The sequence below is a fragment of the Schistocerca nitens genome, chromosome 1 (assembly GCF_023898315.1).
Source record: "Schistocerca nitens isolate TAMUIC-IGC-003100 chromosome 1, iqSchNite1.1, whole genome shotgun sequence".
NCBI classification, from domain to species: Eukaryota; Metazoa; Arthropoda; class Insecta; order Orthoptera; family Acrididae; genus Schistocerca; species Schistocerca nitens.
Window position 1 is genome coordinate 764,762,326 of NC_064614.1, and position 20,222 is coordinate 764,782,547.

At 39.7% G+C, this 20,222-nt stretch overlaps 1 protein-coding gene across 1 annotated transcript in view; it reads right to left on the reverse strand.

The window, feature by feature from the left end:
* Positions 1-20,222, reverse strand: part of LOC126199416 (uncharacterized) — a 39,240-nt gene that overhangs the window by 8,853 nt on the left and 10,165 nt on the right. The window contains exons 3-4 of the mRNA XM_049936369.1: positions 19,331-19,804; positions 974-1,129 (exon numbers count right to left, since the gene is read on the reverse strand). Of these exons, the coding sequence (XP_049792326.1) occupies positions 974-1,129; positions 19,331-19,804 (630 nt within the window). The remainder of the gene's footprint in view (positions 1-973; positions 1,130-19,330; positions 19,805-20,222) is intronic.

The following is a 20,222-nucleotide window of genomic DNA, read 5'->3' on the forward strand; positions in this document are numbered from 1 at the left end:
AAAAATTTAAGTTGAAACGCAGACACAAACGAATGTATTAAAAAAAGGTGTGAAGATGGAAACCGTAAAAGGCTTATATCTACCCCAGCTTGAACTAACAGCCAGAATGAAAACTGAGAAGAAGGACTTAAAAAAGATGATACCTTATCTCACACAAGAAAACAAACTGTTTTACCAAACTCTGGCTGAGTAAACACAACAGCTGTTTATAGACTGTAACATTGTAATATTTTGTATATAAAATAGTGGTAAATTAATACAAAATGTAACTTTTTAAACTTTGTAAAAGGCATTTATTTTGAAATAAAACTTGTAAGAACACAGTAACGTGCTTGATTTTGTCTTTGTTCTTTAACTAGTTTGTTAACTAACACAGCACTTCTGTAGGCCTAACTGACTTTTCATAATAATATAGTTATTATAGAAAAGCTGTAAACAATAGTTTCCAGACTTTTATAATAGTAAAATTATAATTATTATCCTTCCCATACCTCTTTTTTTACAGATTTAAGTGGTAGACTTAGCCCGGATTTAAGTTAGAGAGGTTGGCACATAGCCCTGTTCTTGTTACATCGGATTAGTTTAAACTCAGAAGCTCCCTTCATCTTTTGGACAGAAAAAGACTCCTCAGTAGCTCTGCAGTTCACTCTTCCCCTTTGTTTCTGTCGAAGCTTATACATAACAACACATTTATAGCGTCCAACTTCATATATAGTAATACATTTGTCTCAGATATGACTACACGTTGCAGGAATGTGATGCAGAACTGTGAACAAGGACAATGTTCAGAACATCAGCGTGGGATTCCTCACTTTCTGTATCCGTGAGTGTGGACGTCAGATATTCTGCATGTTTAGCTGAACTATTGTGCTCTGAATCGTTTCTGTTAGTAGTACACGGCGATTTTGGCCGAATACAGAACTTCTTAGGCCCTGATTGTGTATGCAAGCAGATTAGAGTCGTGTCTACTGACCTGCACCAGCGTCTCCTTCGACAGCTTGCTCGTCTTGCCCACTATGATCTCCAGAGGCCGCCCAGCCACTGTCAAGAAGACGAAGAGGCTTCTCTTGAAGCGGGTGTCGCAGTCTGTCCAGTCACAGCTGACGGCCGAGTTGCTCAACTTCTCACTCTGAAACATGCGGATGTGTCTACCTTAACGATTCTCATAAGAACGCTACATTCTGTGGATCAACATTCACAAGCTTTCTGAAATTGGCGACTTATACATCTACATCTACTTTATGTTACTCTTTACCATATAAGCTAAACCTCTTTTTATTTCTTACATCTACTTCACATCAAATTCATTGATATATGTTACGCCGCTATTTGCGATTAGCTAACCTCAGGACATGACCATGCTGCGACTAAGGTTCATCAGAAAGTTCTTTTGGACAGTTGTTTGATTGGTTGGTTGATTTGGGAGAGAGGACCAAACCGGGATGTCATCGGTCCCGTCGGATTAGGGAAGGATGCCCTTTCAAAGGAACCATCCCGGAATTCGCCTGAAGCGATTTGGGGAAATCACGGAAAACCTCAATCAGGATGGCCAGACTCGGGTTTGAACCGTAGTCCTCTTGTATGTGAGTCCAGTGTGCTAACCACTGAGCCACCTCGCTCGGTTTTTGGTTGGTCTTTACCACTAATGTTGACAGATACGTGACGCGAATGGTGTCATAGATACATTTCATTGTAAATATTGCAGACACTGGCTATGGCATCAGTATAAATATAGTGTGCACGTAGGCCACTAGCACCGTAATCGTTCTCTCGAAGATGGTAAAAAAAAAAAAAAAAAAAAAAAAAAAAAAAAAAAACTTAAAGTTTACACTAAACAGCAATTTTCTAGTAAATTCTGATTCTGGTGAGTCACATCGAGCATTGCAGGAGACTCAGGCTCTGTGTATTGCTCTCATCACGTGATTCCCCTGCTGCCTCACTAACCGCTAATTTTTTGGTTATCTCTCACTGATGCCACTCATAATGACTTCTTTGACTGGTTATCCAATATGCACTCCATTAATTTGTTATATGATCTGAATGATATGGTAGCGAGTGTTTTAGTCCACTGTGATGATTATCCACAGAAAAGATGGATGCTACCCACGTACTGGAAAGTTACATGTACGTAGGGGAGTTATTCGACTACTTACAATTGGTACAAAGGCAAACGGTGTTGCTGGAAACAGGTAAAATCCAGCACATAGAATTTAGACAGGGATTGCTTGTTTAGCTTGAGGACAGACAATGCACCAGAAATGGCAGAGTGTAAGACTGAAACATGCCTGCTTACAGCTATTAGAAATCCTATAGTAAAACAGAGTTACATAATAAAACAAATCTGAATACGTCTGTGATCTCATAAAAATGAGACGCATCCAATGAAACAATGATATTTTCAATAACTTAAATGGTATAGAAATTAATATTTTACAATAACTAAATATCTTCACTATAAACCTTTGAATTAACGACTTTTAAATACTTTATGGGATTTCAACAAACCATATCTCAGATGAAAACGTAGCACTATATCTATTATCCCTGAAAGCTATGTACCTGTAACTGTTTTATTTATTGATTAATAATATTTTATATCTTACATTATGTAAATATTTGTCAGAATATCTCATCCTCCACAATACCGTAGCAAATGAATGCACCATGAATACCTCATATCTTCTCATGCTACTGTCATCATTTAAGGAACACTCTAATATTTGTGTCAATAACTTTATTTAAATACAATTATAATTAATATAAAAACGATGGTAATTTAAAAAGTGGTCAATCATATATTTTAGCTGCAACACTATTGTAAATAGTGCCAAAAGATGCTTCTATCTAGCAGACTTAAATAAGTGTTTAAACAATATTCTATAACAATTTGTTCTCATTTAAAGTGATTGTACTTGGGTAAGAATGCTGGCTTATTTATTTATAAACAAATCTTCATTTATATCTACAGTAAATGAGCTGAGTGTGGCAGCATATTTATAACATTTCTTTCATTTAAATATTGTTTTAATATTAGCTTAGCGAGATAAGGGATCTAGTTGATTCAAATCATGTCTGCAGAACAACGATGTGTCTTTGGGTGTGGATGGCCTTCAGCCAATGAGAGTTAGACTGTGGCAGAATACCGCTTGAGTCAAATGGAGACATGCACTTTTTGTGCGGTGCACTCAAGGAGAAATCCTGGGACTGATGACGACAGCAGTTAAGTACCATAGTGCTCAGAGCCATAGTGCTCAGAGAAATTCTGGACACTTTTACGTTTTGGGCTGGAAAAAGTCAGACATGCCTGAGGGAACGTGTAAGATTCGAGTGTGTGGGTGATTGATTCTGGACGGTGTATGGCCGCTAGAATATTTTAACTTTTGAAGGGAAGCCAACTTCTGTGAGTTCTAAAAGTGCTCAAGTACAGAACTTTAACTTTTCCACATGCATTACGAAAATTTAGAATAGATAGGGTACGAGATTCTACTTCTTATCTCTCGTGTATTAATGTATAAATCATCATGCTGAACTCAGAATTATTGTGAGCTGGAAAATATTTTATGTATTGTCATCACGAGATGGACTTCAGGAACGTCTATGATGACTGTTTAGCTTGATGATTCTGTTACCATTCTCGTAATGTTCTCAACGCAACTTTAATGCATTTTGTGAGGTTATCTTTCTGTTTTTGTTGTTACTGCTTATCACAGGATCACTTTCCAGTTGTTTGAGGTCAACATTCTTGAATAAACGTAATTCAGTATAATTCTCTGGCGTCATCTACATCAACTACAGACGTAGAACAGAATCTTCTTTATTAATTCTTCATTTATCTTTTATTTAATTATTCCGTTTATTTTATAAAGTCACAATTCTAGGCAATGCATAGACTATTTGACTTCAGGATCATTACAACATTATCGAGCTATCCTTCTTAAACAGACTCACGTACAGCCAAATTACTGAGGTGCAAGCAACATCAAATCACAGTTCGTTTGGTCATATGGACTGCTCATTAGAGAATCTACTACACAGCAGAAGGTCCATTAAGTAACGGTACAATATGCCAATTAAATCTTTAATAGTTTTCACCAGTGTCGCTCTCTGCTCATTGTACAATCTGTATGCTACAAAAAAGAATCTGATCTTCAGCTTATCCTAATCGCTATTACAACATATCATATGATAACCATTAGCGGAAAATTCTGCCAGTAACTACAGTTATTTCTCCTGCTGACGCCTATAGTACTGCTTCAGTCATTCCTACAACAATTCTCTTGTGTTTTCATGTGATGTAAACCTCCTTTAACCCAAAAAATGAGTGTAGTCTGTAACGAACTTGGGTTGTATGTAATATGCTTACCTGATCAGTTAAAATCTGCCCGAAGGTGCAGTACAAGCCAGTTTCGTACAGAAGAGGTAATATCGTCAGCAGTGACTTCAGCGCCTTTGCCAGACTCCCGTCTCTCTGCAACAGCTAGCAGTTCACATATTAAAAGTTTTAATTAACAACACTACTGAATAACGGAAATGATTTCATGATCAGTTTGAAGCAACATAGTCCACTAGAAAACTGAAATTATGGTACACTGCAGTAATATGACGCAAGCTAAGAAAATAAAAGACGCCCATAAGCTCCGCTCTTCCAAGAAAACAAATACCTCAATAGTCTTCAAAATAAGTTCCATGCACAACATAACAGTTCTTGCAATGTTTTTAAAACTGCTGGAAACTGTCAGTGAAGAGTTCGTTTCGGTTCGATCGGAGCATTGATGTAACTCAGCTGCATGATGTAGACATCAGTAACATATGGTGTGCAGTGTCTTGTGTGCATGATGGTAGTCTGCTCTGCTCTGGACCTGTGGTAGCAGGAGTTCCAATGATAATGAACAGAAAAGATGAATGACACCTACATATGTCAGTGAAATCTTCAATAGCTTAGATTTGTGTCATGTTTCGCTCGTTAATCAATTTGTGTGGCGTCAAGACTAAACTGATCTTTAGCTTTCCCAAATCTCTGGTGATATTCTGATATCACTCTCAGAGACTGTTACCAATTTTGTCTCAACATCCGCCGAATTCATACTGTACCGCCAGTCCTAGGATGTCCATGGTTTCCGTGAATCACTTAAAGCGAAAGCCAGTGTCGTTACTCGGGAAGGATACCGGTGCTTTTCTTTAGTAACATCACACAGTCTCAACTTGGGGGTCATCTTTATCGACGTTGTCGTCGGCGGGAAGTTAAACCCTAATATTCCTGCCAGTAGCTATACTTCGTATGTTGCGCTCAACTTAAAATACTCCCTCACGCCTTCACCATTTCGAACACCCCGCCTCATCATTGTTGCGGGAAATAAAATTTTGGTTTGGGAAATAAATTAGAATAAGGCGATTGTGTTATTTAGCAGTTTACAGCACAACCAGTAAGGTGATTTATAAGGAGATTAACGTGTGTGTGTGTTTGGCACGTGGAGGAAGGTATGGTTGTGTAACATTTTGCATCCCATAAGATGTTGCTCGGCACAAAACATAACGCGTTAGCCTTCTTTGACACTGGTTGTTTAGTGTCACGAATCGCTCATACGAATGGACCTGGTTCTCTATGTAACAAGCAGTATCCTAAGGCGGCTGTTCCAGGCTAAGTGCCCGTCTGTAAGCAGCACTCAACCACGGGCACAGGTGGGCAGGGGTGGGCAACCAACGTATTCGTGGCAATGCGGCCGTAATCTACGCAGTGGTACTGCACTGCGTCAGCGCACCTTAACAGGGATGACCAAATGCCCCGTACATATGTAGAATATGGACAATAGGGTGGTCTGGTGGATAGCACAAACTATCTGCACCTACCCAGGCGAGCTGACGTGCGCCAGGGAGTGCCCTTGCCCTGGAGGGAATAGTCGGCAAGGCCCAACTCACAGCAGTGATTCAGCCACATAGGACAGGTTGGAGGTCAGGCTGCTCTATGATAGTTCTTGTTGAACATTTCATGATTAAAGACACAAAAATTAATCATAATTGGATATTCTAAATTTCCTGTCACCTTTCGTAGCTACTATTCCTGTAGGAGAGTTGAAAGGAGCAATGCTTGTAATCAATAGAGAAATAATTCTGATGTTCTGGGTGAACTTCCTCCAAGTATGCAGAGAGAAAGAATAAAAATAAGTGAGATACTCATTGCAAACGCCAATAAAAACTTATAAAGTTCTTGAACAGATAACCCCAAGAGTATTTCCTGTTACCAAATAATAGTGATTAAAAATCTGTGGCACAATATCGGAAGCTGTCACTAAATTCCAAATATTGCCAATTCTGAGGAAATATATAACAGGTTACAGTTTATCGGGAAACTAATTTTCCATTCCTTTTGCAGATACCAGTATATTCAGATCAACTCATTGTTTGTATAGCCATCCCAGGGCAAAGTTTTCAAATGGTTCAAATGGCTCTGAGCACTATGGGACTTAACATCTGTGGTCATCAGTCCCCTAGAACTTAGAACTACTTAAACCTAAGGACATCACACACATCCATGCCCGAGGCAGGATTTGAACCTGCGACCGTAGCAAAGTTTTCAAATCACAAAGCTATTCTTTCAGCTGCATAACACATTTCTGATTCATCAATGTTAACCAGTTTAGTTTCACTTTTGTTCAAATATTAAATAGTCACTTTATTTTACTGTAATTATATGAGTATGAACAAATTATGCAACCACATCTAACCTCTTAGAGAGTTTTTTTACAAACGTATTAAAAAATTAAGCATTTATTTACCTCAGACGAAGTCTTTGCTCTGGTGATAGCCTACTTAGTTATATATTTTCTTCTGTTGAATAAGCAGCATACAGATAAAAGTTGACACAGCAATTTTAAGTACTTTAGCACTAGTGATGGTTCTTGCCTTAATTTCTTATAAATTGTGGAAATAAGTCTATCTCTTTGATACAGGGTTATTATTGGCTGGGTGTAGTAGTTCCATTCACCACTGTGCTTATTTTCAGTAAAACAGCAAAATACAATAGTTCATTGTCATAATTCCTTTCATTACAGGCTTGTACAGCAAGTAGGCCCTGCCACAAGAGATTCAACTGTGCAACTGGTAAGGTCTCCTTCAGGAATTTTAGTTCAGCTTACTATATTGCTAAAGTTTTGGCTATGGGACAGCAAGTGATGTGGAAAATAAACACACACACACACAAACACACACACACACACACACACACACACCAGTTGCTTAGTGTAATATTTCTGTAAACAGAGACAAAATTCTTGTTTAAATGGTTTGCAACATAACATGCGTTTGTTACCAGGGTTTCATTTATTTTTAGAGCTATTTGTTCCTCCTCATTTCTGGTCCTACCTGTCTCTGACTTAACTATATCCCATACTGTTTTTATTTTATTGCTGGATGTATATCTTCTCACAATGCAGGTGTTTAGATTTCTGGATAACCTTCTTCAATATTTTGCAGTAATTTTTGTAATGAGCTACAATGCTAGTATCAAAGGTGTCCCTACATATCAGATAGAGTTTCCTTTTTGTCTCACATGATATCATAATCCCTTGTGTGATCCATGGTTTCTTATTAGACTTCTGCTTAATTTGAGTTACCTTCAGGGGAAAACAATTTTCAAATAAGGTGCTAACTTTATTAATGAATGTTTTGTATTTTCCATTTGTGTCTTGGATGCTGTAAACATCCATCCAATTAATTTCTTTGAGCAATCTCCTAAATTTCTCAGTTTTTGACTGTTTTATTGGCCTTCTGTACTCAGTTCTGATAGATGTTTTATCCTGACAATTTTCAAAATTTAATGTTAGGTGTTGCATATCATGGTCAGATAGCCCATTTACTACAGGTTTTGTAATGTGGTTTAGTTGCCTAGAATTGTCTATAAAAATATATCTCAATGGCGGTCTTAGATCGTTTGTATACAATAGTTGGAAAATTTACAGTAGAAATTAAACTGAATGAAAATGTAACTGATTTCAGTAACTGTACACTGACAGTGTTTTTCAGGACATCTATACTCCTGGAAATGGAAAAAAGAACACATTGACACCGGTGTGTCAGACCCACCATACTTGCTCCGGACACTGCGAGAGGGCTGTACAAGCAATGATCACACGCACGGCACAGCGGACACACCAGGAACCGCGGTGTTGGCCGTCGAATGGCGCTAGCTGCGCAGCATTTGTGCACCGCCGCCGTCAGTGTCAGCCAGTTTGCCGTGGCATACGGAGCTCCATCGCAGTCTTTAACACTGGTAGCATGCCGCGACAGCGTGGACGTGAACCGTATGTGCAGTTGACGGACTTTGAGCTAGGGCGTATAGTGGGCATGCGGGAGGCCGGGTGGACGTACCGCCGAATTGCTCAACACGTGGGGCGTGAGGTCTCCACAGTACATCGATGTTGTCGCCAGTGGTCGGCGGAAGGTGCACGTGCCCGTCGACCTGGGACCGGACCGCAGCGACGCACGGATGCACGCCAAGACCGTAGGATCCTACGCAGTGCCGTAGGGGACCGCACCGCCACTTCCCAGCAAATTAGGGACACTGTTGCTCCTGGGGTATCGGCGAGGACCATTCGCAACCGTCTCCATGAAGCTGGGCTACGGTCCCGCACACCGTTAGGCCGTCTTCCGCTCACGCCCCAACATCGTGCAGCCCGCCTCCAGTGGTGTCGCGACAGGCGTGAATGGAGGGACGAATGGAGACGTGTCGTCTTCAGCGATGAGAGTCGCTTCTGCCTTGGTGCCAATGATGGTCGTATGCGTGTTTGGCGCCGTGCAGGTGAGCGCCACAATCAGGACTGCATACGACCGAGGCACACAGGGCCAACACCCGGCATCATGGTGTGGGGAGCAATCTCCTACACTGGCCGTACACCACTGGTGATCGTCGAGGGGACACTGAATAGTGCACGGTACATCCAAACCGTCATCGAACCCATCGTTCTACCATTCCTAGACCGACAAGGGAACTTGCTGTTCCAACAGGACAATGCACGTCCGCATGTATCCCGTGCCACCCAACGTGCTCTAGAAGGTGTAAGTCAACTACCCTGGCCAGCAGGATCTCCGGATCTGTCCCCCATTGAGCATGTTTGGGACTGGATGAAGCGTTGTCTCACGCGGTCTGCACGTCCAGCACGAACGCTGGTCCAACTGAGGCGCCAGGTGGAAATGGCATGGCAAGCCGTTCCACAGGACTACATCCAGCATCTCTACGATCGTCTCCATGGGAGAATAGCAGCCTGCATTGCTGCGAAAGGTGGATATACACTGTACTAGTGCCGACATTGTGCATGCTCTGTTTCCTGTGTCTATGTGCCTGTGGTTCTGTCAGTGTGATCATGTGATGTATCTGACCCCAGGAATGTGTCAATAAAGTTTCCCCTTCCTGGGACAATGAATTCACGGTGTTCTTATTTCAATTTCCAGGAGTGTATATAAAAATCACCAGCAACCACTAGTTCTTTGTTTTTTTAATTTTAGATGAGATAATAAATCTTCAAGACCGTTTATAAACAGGTTGAAATTTCCTGAGGGTGCTCTGTATATGGCTACTATTATAAAGAACCTATTATGAAATTCTATCTCTGTTGCACATGCTTGTAAGTGCTGCTCTAAGCAAAATTTATTAATATCAATATTCTTAAATTTAAAACTGGTTTTAACAAATGTGGCAACTCCTCCTTTCTCCATATTTTGTCTACAGAAGTAAGAGGCTAACTTAAATTCTGTAAGGTTTAACATACCTATACCAGTGGTCACATGATGTTCAGAGAGGCAGATTATATCAACTGGGTTTGTGACTGTAATTCATCAATGCAAATAAGTAGTTCATTAATTTTACTTCTAAGCCCTCGAATATTTTGATGCACTAAAGATAGCTGGCATTTCACATTTACTGAGATGAAATTGGGTGGAAATAAAATATCTGCTGATTGCTGTACATTTTTAACCAACAGCTGTGTTCGCTGATCCAATGTGCCAGGATTATGCTGTTTGATTTCTTTCTCAAACTGAAGGTTTGTTTCAATCTTTACTTCTCTCAGAACTTGACTTCGTTCTGCCCAACCTATCCCAAAAAAGGTGCTATTCCAACACCTATGACCACTGGTATATTACCACTCATGGCAGTGCCTCCCCCCCCTCACATTTCCTGCTATTAGCCCAGCCAGTTTACCCTTCCCTTTCCTGTTGAGGTGTAGGCCATGTGTAGTATAATCCCGCCTACTGAGAGAATCAACAGGAGCCAAACCAATATGTGACCCCGCACCCGACCCAAGTAGTGGTTCCAACTCCAAATTAACTCTCCCGACAGAAGAGTTTAAATGAGGTCGGTCATGGCGTCTCAGAACAGACACCAACTCAACACTGGTTGTCTCGTTGCTGATGCAATCTTTGCCAGGTCACATTCTATATTGTACCCAGAATATCTGTCAGTACTATTGCCTGGCCCACCCACAATAACCTAGGTGTCTTCTTTGCTAAAATCTTTACAGAGTGAACCTAAATCCTCTGTCACCAGACCCAGACAAGCACTAGGTTAAAAAAAAATTGTGACCTGGTATTGCGATCCTGCAAAAGTTGGCCTACCCTCTGGCATGTGAACTACCTATTAACAAAACTTTCTTTCTCTTTGCTGACTTCCCTACATTCTTATTCAATTTTCTACTGAAGGTTTGTTGTACTCTCTCTACACCTACCTCTGTCTGAGGCTCATTAGTTTCTAACTGAAACGACAGGTCAAACTTATTCTTCGCATTAACCACAAAGCTGTGTGACAAAGTTCTAGGTCTGTTCCTCCTATTACCTGTTGCCACTTCCATATCTCTTTACCCTTGTCCCTCCTTAACCTGTTCAGATCTTCCCTAGCCTGCTCTAACTGTGCCTGAAGGGCAGCAACTTTCCCCTCCTGTTCCACTATTTTCTTATCTCTACTGCATATCCTACAGAACCACTGATGAATCTGATACACTTCCCCATTTCCCACGCCGCTACAGTCATCCCAATGGAAAAAACTACTGCAGCCATCACACCAAACCCCAGAGCTAACAATTCTATGGCACATCAGGCACTTTTCACTCATGATAAAAATCTTACTTTAGCGAGAATAAGTCAAATTAAATTACTGAAAAACAAGAAAACACTTTTACAAAAGTCTAGTCTCAATCATACGTAAACAAACTTACTTTACTGAAAATAAGTTAGATTACCGAAAAAAAGAAGAAAAACACGTTTACGAAAATTAGGCCTAGTGGCAACTGTATGTAAACAAAGCTACTACTGTATGTGCAAAGTTTCCAGGTACTGGAAGCTAAAATTTACACTGTGTTTTGCAAAATAAGAGTTACTGATGGCATGGGGTTGTCAGGTTCAGTAAATAATGCAATGGAATATCTGAGACCGGTGCACACAATCAATCTCAGTAAAATGGAATTGATACTTACTTCACCCAAAGAAATAGAATCCATCATAAAGTCCTTGAAATCAAAGCATTCTAATGGTTATGATAACATATCAACAAAGTTAATAAAAGAGTGTTCATGTGAGCTTAGTTATATCTTAAGTTATCTGTGTAATCCATCACTTACACAGAAACATTTCCGAACTGGCTTAAATTTGCTGAAGTTATACCTCTCCACAAGAAAGAGGAAAAAGAAATGCCGTCAAATTACCAATCGATCTCACTTTTGCCAGCTTTTTAAAAAAATTTGAATGGTTATGTTCCAGCATTTACTGAAGCACCTTAGTGAAAATAACATACTGTCAAAGTCACAGTTTGGGTTTTTTAAGGGTTCTGATATTGAGAAGGCTATTTACACTTACAGTGAAAATGTCCTTAATTCATTAGACAGCAAATTAGAAGCAACTGGCATTTTCTGTGACCTGTCAAAGGCTTTTGACTGTGTGACTCACAGCATTCTTATAAGTAAATTAATATATTATGGCATCACTGGTAGTGCTGTAAAGTGGTTTCAGTCATATCTTACTAATAGAAAACAAGGGGTGTCATTATGTAACACTTCAGCAGTAGGCAATCAGACATCATGTGTCTGGGAAGAAATTACATGTGGTGTTCCCCAAGGTTCAATACTAGGTCCACTACTTTTTCTTGTGTATATTAATGACCTGTCATCTGTTACGTTACCAGATGCCAAGTTTGTCTTATTTGCAGATGATACAAACATTGCAATAAATAGTAAATCAAATACAAATTAGGAAACGTCAGCTAATCAAATGTTTACTGACTTTAATAAGTGGTTCATAGCCAATTCACTGTTATTAAACTATGAAAAGACCCACTAAATGCAGTTCAGAACTTCCAAGAGATTTTCTTCTAGAGTGTGTATAAAATATGATGACATGGAAATATGAGAAGTCGAGAGTGTAAAATTCTTGGGATTAAGACTTGATAATAAATTAAGTTGGGAGCAACATACTAACGAACTGATAAAGTGCCTAAACAAGTCTGTGTTTGCTATGCAAATGATGTCAGACATAGGAGATATAAATATAAAAAAAACTGGCATATTTTGCTTATTTTGACTCCATTATGTCATATGGTATCATATTTTGGGGTAATTCAACAAACTGAGAAAAGATTTTTAGAGTACAGAAGCGTATAATAAGAGTAACTTGTAGTGTAAATCCAAGAACATCATGTCGAAACCTATTCAAAGAATTGGGCATACTAACCACAGCTTCTCAGTATATTTATCCCTTAATGAAGTTTGTTGTAAATAATATATCTCTTTTTATAACTAATGTTTAGTACACAGTATGAATACTAGGAATAATAACAATATGCATAAAGATTTAAAATTACTTACTCTTGCCCAGAAAGGAGACCAGTGTTCAGCGATGCATATTTTCAATAAGTTATCAGTAACCATTAAGAGTTTAGTTTCAGACAAGGCACAATTTAAAAATAATTTGGCCAACTCCTATTCCACCCACGAATTTCTCAGCAAGTGCAGTAGATCATTTTAATGAAAATTTATTATACCTCAATTTTTGACAATACTTGGTTGTAAAAGCCAAGTAATTACCTACCGTGTGAATGATGGACGTGTGGAAAGCAGATGTAAGTCTTAAGTCTGTAAATAGTGGAAGTTTAATTTAAAATCTTGCACATAATTTGACTGTTCTTAACTGAGATCATTGAAATGAATAATTTACTTTAATTTTTGACAATACTTGGTTGTAATAGCCAAGTAACTAGATACAGTGTGAATGATGGATTTAATGAAAGCAGATGTAAGTATTAAACCTGTAAATATTAAAAGTTTAATTTTAATTAATGGACATAATTTTACTGTTTATTGACTGAGGATCATTAAAATTAATGAAACTCAAGTTTTTCTAATTACATGTTTGTAATGTGTTCATCTGACATGTTCCACACCTAGGAGGATCCCTTCTTTTGTGGGTCTATGGAATGAATAATTAATCTAATCTAATATTCCAAATGACCTGTAGTTTTAGAAATGTGTCTGAAATCTGTGTATCAGATCTAATACTGTCAGTTGTGGTGGGGTCACATCACTCATTGCATACCACAGGTGACTGGCGTCTGCTCACATTCCAACTGTATGGCATGAAAATCCTCAACTGTTAGTCTTGAGGCATATTGCACTACGTTTGTGATGCCATGTGGTGTGCTGACTGAAGCTGTATCCTGACAGTCACCCAACACTGGTCCTCAGAACCAGCAAGATGTGATGGCCAGTCCACGTTTTTGCTGGCTGGTGATGATCTGTTGTTGACACACGCCAAGCATACCTGGAGTGTTCATGTATTTAGCCTATACTGGTGGTGGAGTTGTCTGTTGGTACTGGGGCATGCTCTGCTCAACCTGGGTGGTGGCTGAATTTGCACACACAAAGCACACTGCAGGACACAGGAGCATATGGGGTGGTGGTCTATGTGGATGCTCTGACTGTGTGGAAGGGAACTTTCCCCGTATTTTTTGTCGTAAATAAAGATGTAATTGTTCCTGTTCTATTACTACTATATGCAGTTTTAAACTTACCAAAAGTCAGTTCTTCAATAGTGATGTCAGAGGGATTTGAAATTGTTTAAACATTAAATATGAGCATAGCACATGTAGACTGTAGCATCATAGGAGCGGGAACGATTTATTATTTAATTTTTCACTATTTTTTACATAGAATTTGCTGCTTTTGGACAGGTGACCTGCCAGTCACACAGATATCTCAGTATTCACTAAGTATTCCATATTAGATTTTGATGTCACAAGGCTGAGGAAATTTTGCAACCATACAGTCCATTTCGGTATCCTCAGGTCAGCAATAATGGATTGTATATTTAGGACCATGGCCCTAGGTCCATATTTGGGATTCTTGTGTTGTGGAGGCCATATTGAAGGCCATCGACTTGGATTTTATACATCAGTTGGTCTTTGAGCTGTGACGTTAGAGGAGTGGAGGAAAACCATTAATTTTTTGAATTTTCGCAAAATTTTCGAACTTCCCGCCTTTTTATACACGTGGCCTCTAATATTAGAGGGCCAGACGGAGAAATATGACAATGATACCATCGAAAATCTTGCAACAATGGACACTGCGCCAAAATGCACACAGCTATACTACTCATTATATATTTTAGTAAGGAGAGAGGGGAAATATTGACTAAACACAACCACAAGATTTCTTCTGTCAGTCTCAATAAAAGCAGTAGGGAAGTTACATGAGATGCCTCGGAGGCTTGGTCCATGCCATCACTCCACTCATGTGCCTGCTCGTGTCACTTGCTGCCGCTTATCTTCGACACTTGCCAGTCACTGCCCCTGTGTCTCAACCCCTGTCCCGTATTTTTCGTGGCTCCTGCCACCTGTGACTTCTGGAACACTTCCCCTGCCACCTGCTGGTTATAAGGCCACTCATCACCCCTGAGCTTGGCCCAAGTCACATGTTGCCTCTAAGCTACAGCTGCTGCCACTTATCAGCCTTGAGCTCCAGATATTATATCCCACAAATTCTCTGTCATGTGTTGCTCCAAGTTCCTGTCCCATGTCACTCACTACAGTCTGTCACTTGCCTCTGCCACATGTCGGCCCTGTTCTTGACTCTGACTACCTGTTGCCATTGAGCCATAGCTGCAGATCTCAGCCACTGCCAGCTGTCACCACTAAGACTTGGGTTTTCACCATTTCAGTCATCATCAGAAAGCTCCTATCCTTACCATCCAGTGCCTGTGAGTCCTGAACTATACCTACTGACCACATGTAGCTTCTGGCTGTGACGATTACTTCTCATCCTTTAGGAAGAACAGGATGTCCGAGCAATGGACCATTGTAGAATCAGGGTCTTTTGAGCTAAATAATGGGCGATGTGGCGTGGAGCAAGACGGGTTTCCAGTTGGGAATATTTGGGAAGTTATTTCCAGTCGCAGCGATTATCTTACAATAAAAAAAAACATCCCACAAACCTTTGTCAGAAATGATGGATGGGCACAAGTTTTAATTTAATTCACAGGCAATATGTCTCTCCCTATACACAGTGAAGTCGATGACTTTTTGGAGGTGAGTGTACCTGTGTTATTATCGTTCTGTAGTGATACCCATTTCCATCCTCCGCATCACTAGTCCATGGAGCAAGGGCCCCGATGGGCTTGTTATGGGGGGAAGAGATTTTGTATCCCCACCACCGAGTGATGCGTTGCATACCAAGAGATAGCTCAATTGAACAAGCAATGGTCAGTATGTGAACTTGATTTGCACACAACCTTCAGATTAGAAATCAATTTTTTAAAATGTAACATAATTTTACTTCGTTACAATATGAAGGCGGTAAAAATATTGCTATTTATAGGTGTGAACAGTGCAATCAGCGATACACGACACAACCATACAAGAAGTATGATGAAGAGGCAAAATGACAAGAGCGTCCAGTGCGATACATATACAGACGTGGTAAGGATAAAAATTATAATGCCGTTCTTCCCTTTCAAAACAGAGAAAAACAAGGAGTGCACATTCCACGCTCCTTTCTTAATGCAACTTGTTCTTCACTCACTGGTAAGTCTGCATTGTTAACAATGATGAACTAGGCTTTGCTGCAGAATACTACATGACTCTAGACACATAGAGCCTTTGTTCTGCTTTCCTATCTGTACAGTCAATAAGACAGAGATTGTTTGGCTACATATTACGATTTGAGTTGTTACTAAAAACTGTAGCTGAAGGATGGTTGAACGGACAAGCCTAAATGTAAGTGTTTAAGGTAAGTCAGATGAACTTTGCGAGAATAATTTGACAGAGCACTGCCCAAGACGGAACATGGCCTCTGGAGTAGAAGTCATTCCCTCAGAATGATTGAGATCCTAGGGAGAGCCGGCCATGTAAAAAGTAGTCACCCGTGTGCAACGCATACGAGACAGGCTGAATACCATCTGACCACAAGAAGAACGTAATAGTCCTAATCATAAAAATACATATGCTGACAGGTGTAAATATTACCGAACTATCAGTTTGAGAAGTCAGTACTGCCAAGTAGTGGCATGAATTATTAGAGAATAATGGAAAAATTGTTAGAAAATGGCCTCAGGAAAGATAAGTTTGGGTTTTTGAGAAATGTAAGAGCAGCCGTGGTAATACTGGCCCTACGACTTAGAAGATAGGTTGAAGAAAGGCAAACCTAAGTTAGTAGCATTTGAATATTTAGAGAAACCTATTCGCATTGTTGATTCGATTGTACTGTTGCAGTGCATATAATTTACTTGGAGCAGCTGAGTAAAAATTAAGACACCTTCTTCAGTTAACACAAGAAGCCAGGGAAGCAGGTCAGGACATACGGCTGAGCAGAGTTACACACGCTGCCTACTGACACAGCAAGTACTGCTGCCGAAGCGTCGAGGTGGTTACCTCAAGTTGTCGCCATGTAGAGGGACCAGGACTCTGTATCTAGTCCATGATTGTTCCGTGATATGCCGTCTGGCCGTGGCTGTTATAATCGTTTTGCGACTTTTTATGCTCCGGCCGTACTTTTCCTGGTGCCTTTTAATCCTTACGGAGTGTTTTTTGTGTAAAATACTTTTTTTAAACTTTTACATTCGTTTTACAGTGGTCACTTTTTGTATGCTTTCTTCTCTTATGTTCCGACATGATTTCTTCTTTATAATTATTGTTATAAATGTCTTCCTGTCTACTTGTAATATCTCTTAGCTGAAGAGCACCACCTATGCTGTTGCCAGCCCACCCACGATGGGGAATTGCAAATAAAATAAAGCAAAAAAAAAAAGTTGTCTAGTGATGACTGATCACGGCACTTGGTGGCCATAGTTGGAACTGGATGGTAGCACTGTGACACATGGAAATCATGCACCCCATATTCTGTTCATTAATGCTACCATGTTTGCTGCTCATACAGTGATTAGTTTCCGTGTCATAATGTGTTAAATAGGGAAAGTTTAATTATAACCACCCGGAACATTACATCCACCGACTTCCATCTCTTTCGGATAATTCCTTCATGGCGCGTCGTTAGAGTGTAGTCAGAATAAAATGCAGGGAGCAAAAAGTTATTTACAACTTGTGCAAAAACCAAACTACAGATATAAGAGTAGAAGGACATGAGAGGGATTCAGTGGATCAGAAGAGTGAGACAGGTTGGAGTCTGTCCTCAATGTTATTCAATTTGTACAATGAGCAAGCACTAAGGGAAATCTAAGGGAAAATTTGAAGAGAGAGCTAAAATCTAGAGGAAAAAAAAAGAACTTTGAAGTTTACCAATATGTTTGTAATTCTGTCAAGACAGCAAAGAGCCTGGAAGAACAGCTGAATGGGATGGACTGTCTCTTGTGAATCAAATTAGCAAATAAAACGCTACTAGTCTCCGTAGTAAATCAGCTAACTGTGCAGCAAGATGATGGACGAAGTAGAGAGAGAGAGAGGAGACAAGCAAAAAAAAAAAAAAAAAAAAAAAGTTTTCCTAACCTGTAATATAGATTTAAGTGTTAGGAAGTCCTTGTTGTGAGTATTTCTCTGGACTGGAAATGAAAAGTAGACGACCAGCATTTCAGACAAGAAGAGAATAGAAGCTTTTGACATGTGGTTTAACAGAAGAATGCTGAAAGTTAGAAGGGATAGTGAAATGAGAGACAGAACAACCAACAGGTGCACCGTTACTCTAAATTCCTATACTGTGACTGACACGTTCCAAACACTTTTATTAATCACTTTCTATGATTTTCTGGACACTAATAAGGAGGTAATGATCTGAATTGGAGAAAAAAGTTTATGGCACAACTTGACTAAAGGAAGAGATTGGTTGATAGAACACCCCCCTGAGGCCTCAAGCATCAGTCAGTTACATAATGGAGGAAAGTGTGGGGGATAAAACTTTTCGAGGAAGACTTAGGCATCAATACAGTAAGCTGGTCACATGCGTAGATGTTTGTTACAACAGACACGAACAGCATATAACATTCCTCGCTGTTGACCAATATCTTTCTATAGGCCAAGAAAATAAAGAAATTGAAGAATTTACTTACCACAGCGGTAACAAACAGACAGGCACATAAGCCAGTCATGTTGACGAAAAGAAGGATGAAGATTGATACATTCATCACTCTCTGCAAGAGGGACACAGATCTGAAACAACATTTACATTACCAACATTGTATTCTAGAAAAATCATTGTAGACACTAGTAGAATTTCATATTTCTGTAATACGGTGACATCAAATAAACTAAAATAAATGAGCTTAGGTTTACTTCACCGCATTAACGCAGTGGATGGCAACATATTTCTTATCTGTACAGACAATGTAGTAGCTGTGTAGCATTTAAGGGTGAAACAAATTTAGTTAATCTAGCCTAAAGTTAGTAAAATCGAATTAGTAAATCGAATTAGTAAATCGAATCACTAGAAGTGTAATGGGATTTGCTCAGTTTTCTTGAACCATAGTCAACAGAACTACTTTAAAAAGTCCATAGATCAAATCGTTTTGTAAATTATGGTGTGACATAAGAAAACGAATCGTATTTACTTCAAAACTTCCAGACATACCAAAACTTGTTAGACCACGGGCGAACTCCCATCGTCACCGTTGCGGGAAATGTTCGTCGTGACTGAGATGTTAGGTCTGCCTTGTGTTTTCTCTCTCATACAAAGCTTCAAACTCTTTGTAATTGCCCCTGAACTCTACAGACGATATCGAAAAAGGTCTCACAGTACGGTACAAAGTTGTAACGTGTCACGAAGTTACAGTACAGCACACTGTTTAACGGAGAGTGACAGTTATAATCTGAAATGTGCGTCCAAACAGGATTCGTTCTTGCTTACCCGAGGATTACCTGGTGGTGCTGAATGTTCTTCACTAGTAGCAGATTCATATTTTCGTCTAAGACATCCTCCGTCGATGAACTGCCAGTGTTAGAAACTAGAGAGTAACCGTTAATGTCCACTTCTTCATGCTTTTCTTTATTCCATGGTCTCTGCTCCTGATACTCAGAACTCTGAAATCTTAGTTTAACTTTCTTCATAGCAGAAATATTGGCATTCAAAACTTCTAGCTCTGCTGCAACCATCAACATCATGTGTATGAAGAAAACATCTATACAAATCGAAGTTTGAGGCGCCACTATTATACAGAGGAACTGAACAATATAAAGTATTTCGTATGTTGGTGACAAGTATATATTTCCAGGGAACCATAGAGGCACGGGAAACTGGCGAGAGGATTCAACAGAATCGTCGTCGGATGTCAGAAAAGCGCGGGTCAGTAGAGGCGTGGAGACCCAGCCAGCGAGAGCCTGTATCATGGACACCTGAAAAAAAAAAAAGAAAATAATGTTTTGTACGTCTACGACTGAACTGTGTTATAGTCTTTTATTCAGTGGGTGAACGAAATAATGTCAACATATAAACGTCTTTCTTATCTCATATTCGGAGCTTATTTTATAATCTACCAGTATTCACTACACCAGTTATTTCATTTCCTCATGTATAAGTATCGTATTTGAAAGTGCGCTGAACATCAGCATGACCGCGATCATTATGTAGTATCGTTCTGTCGGTAAGGGGCACTGCTATCTAAGTATGACGTAGTCAGTCGCTGATTCTCTGGAACGTTGGAGATGAACTCGCCTTTTACAGTGGGATGAATTGCCTTAATGTTTAATTATTGCAACTGTGACAACAATCGCACATCTGCTATCGATACTGAAGAAACTGCGTTTTACTCTA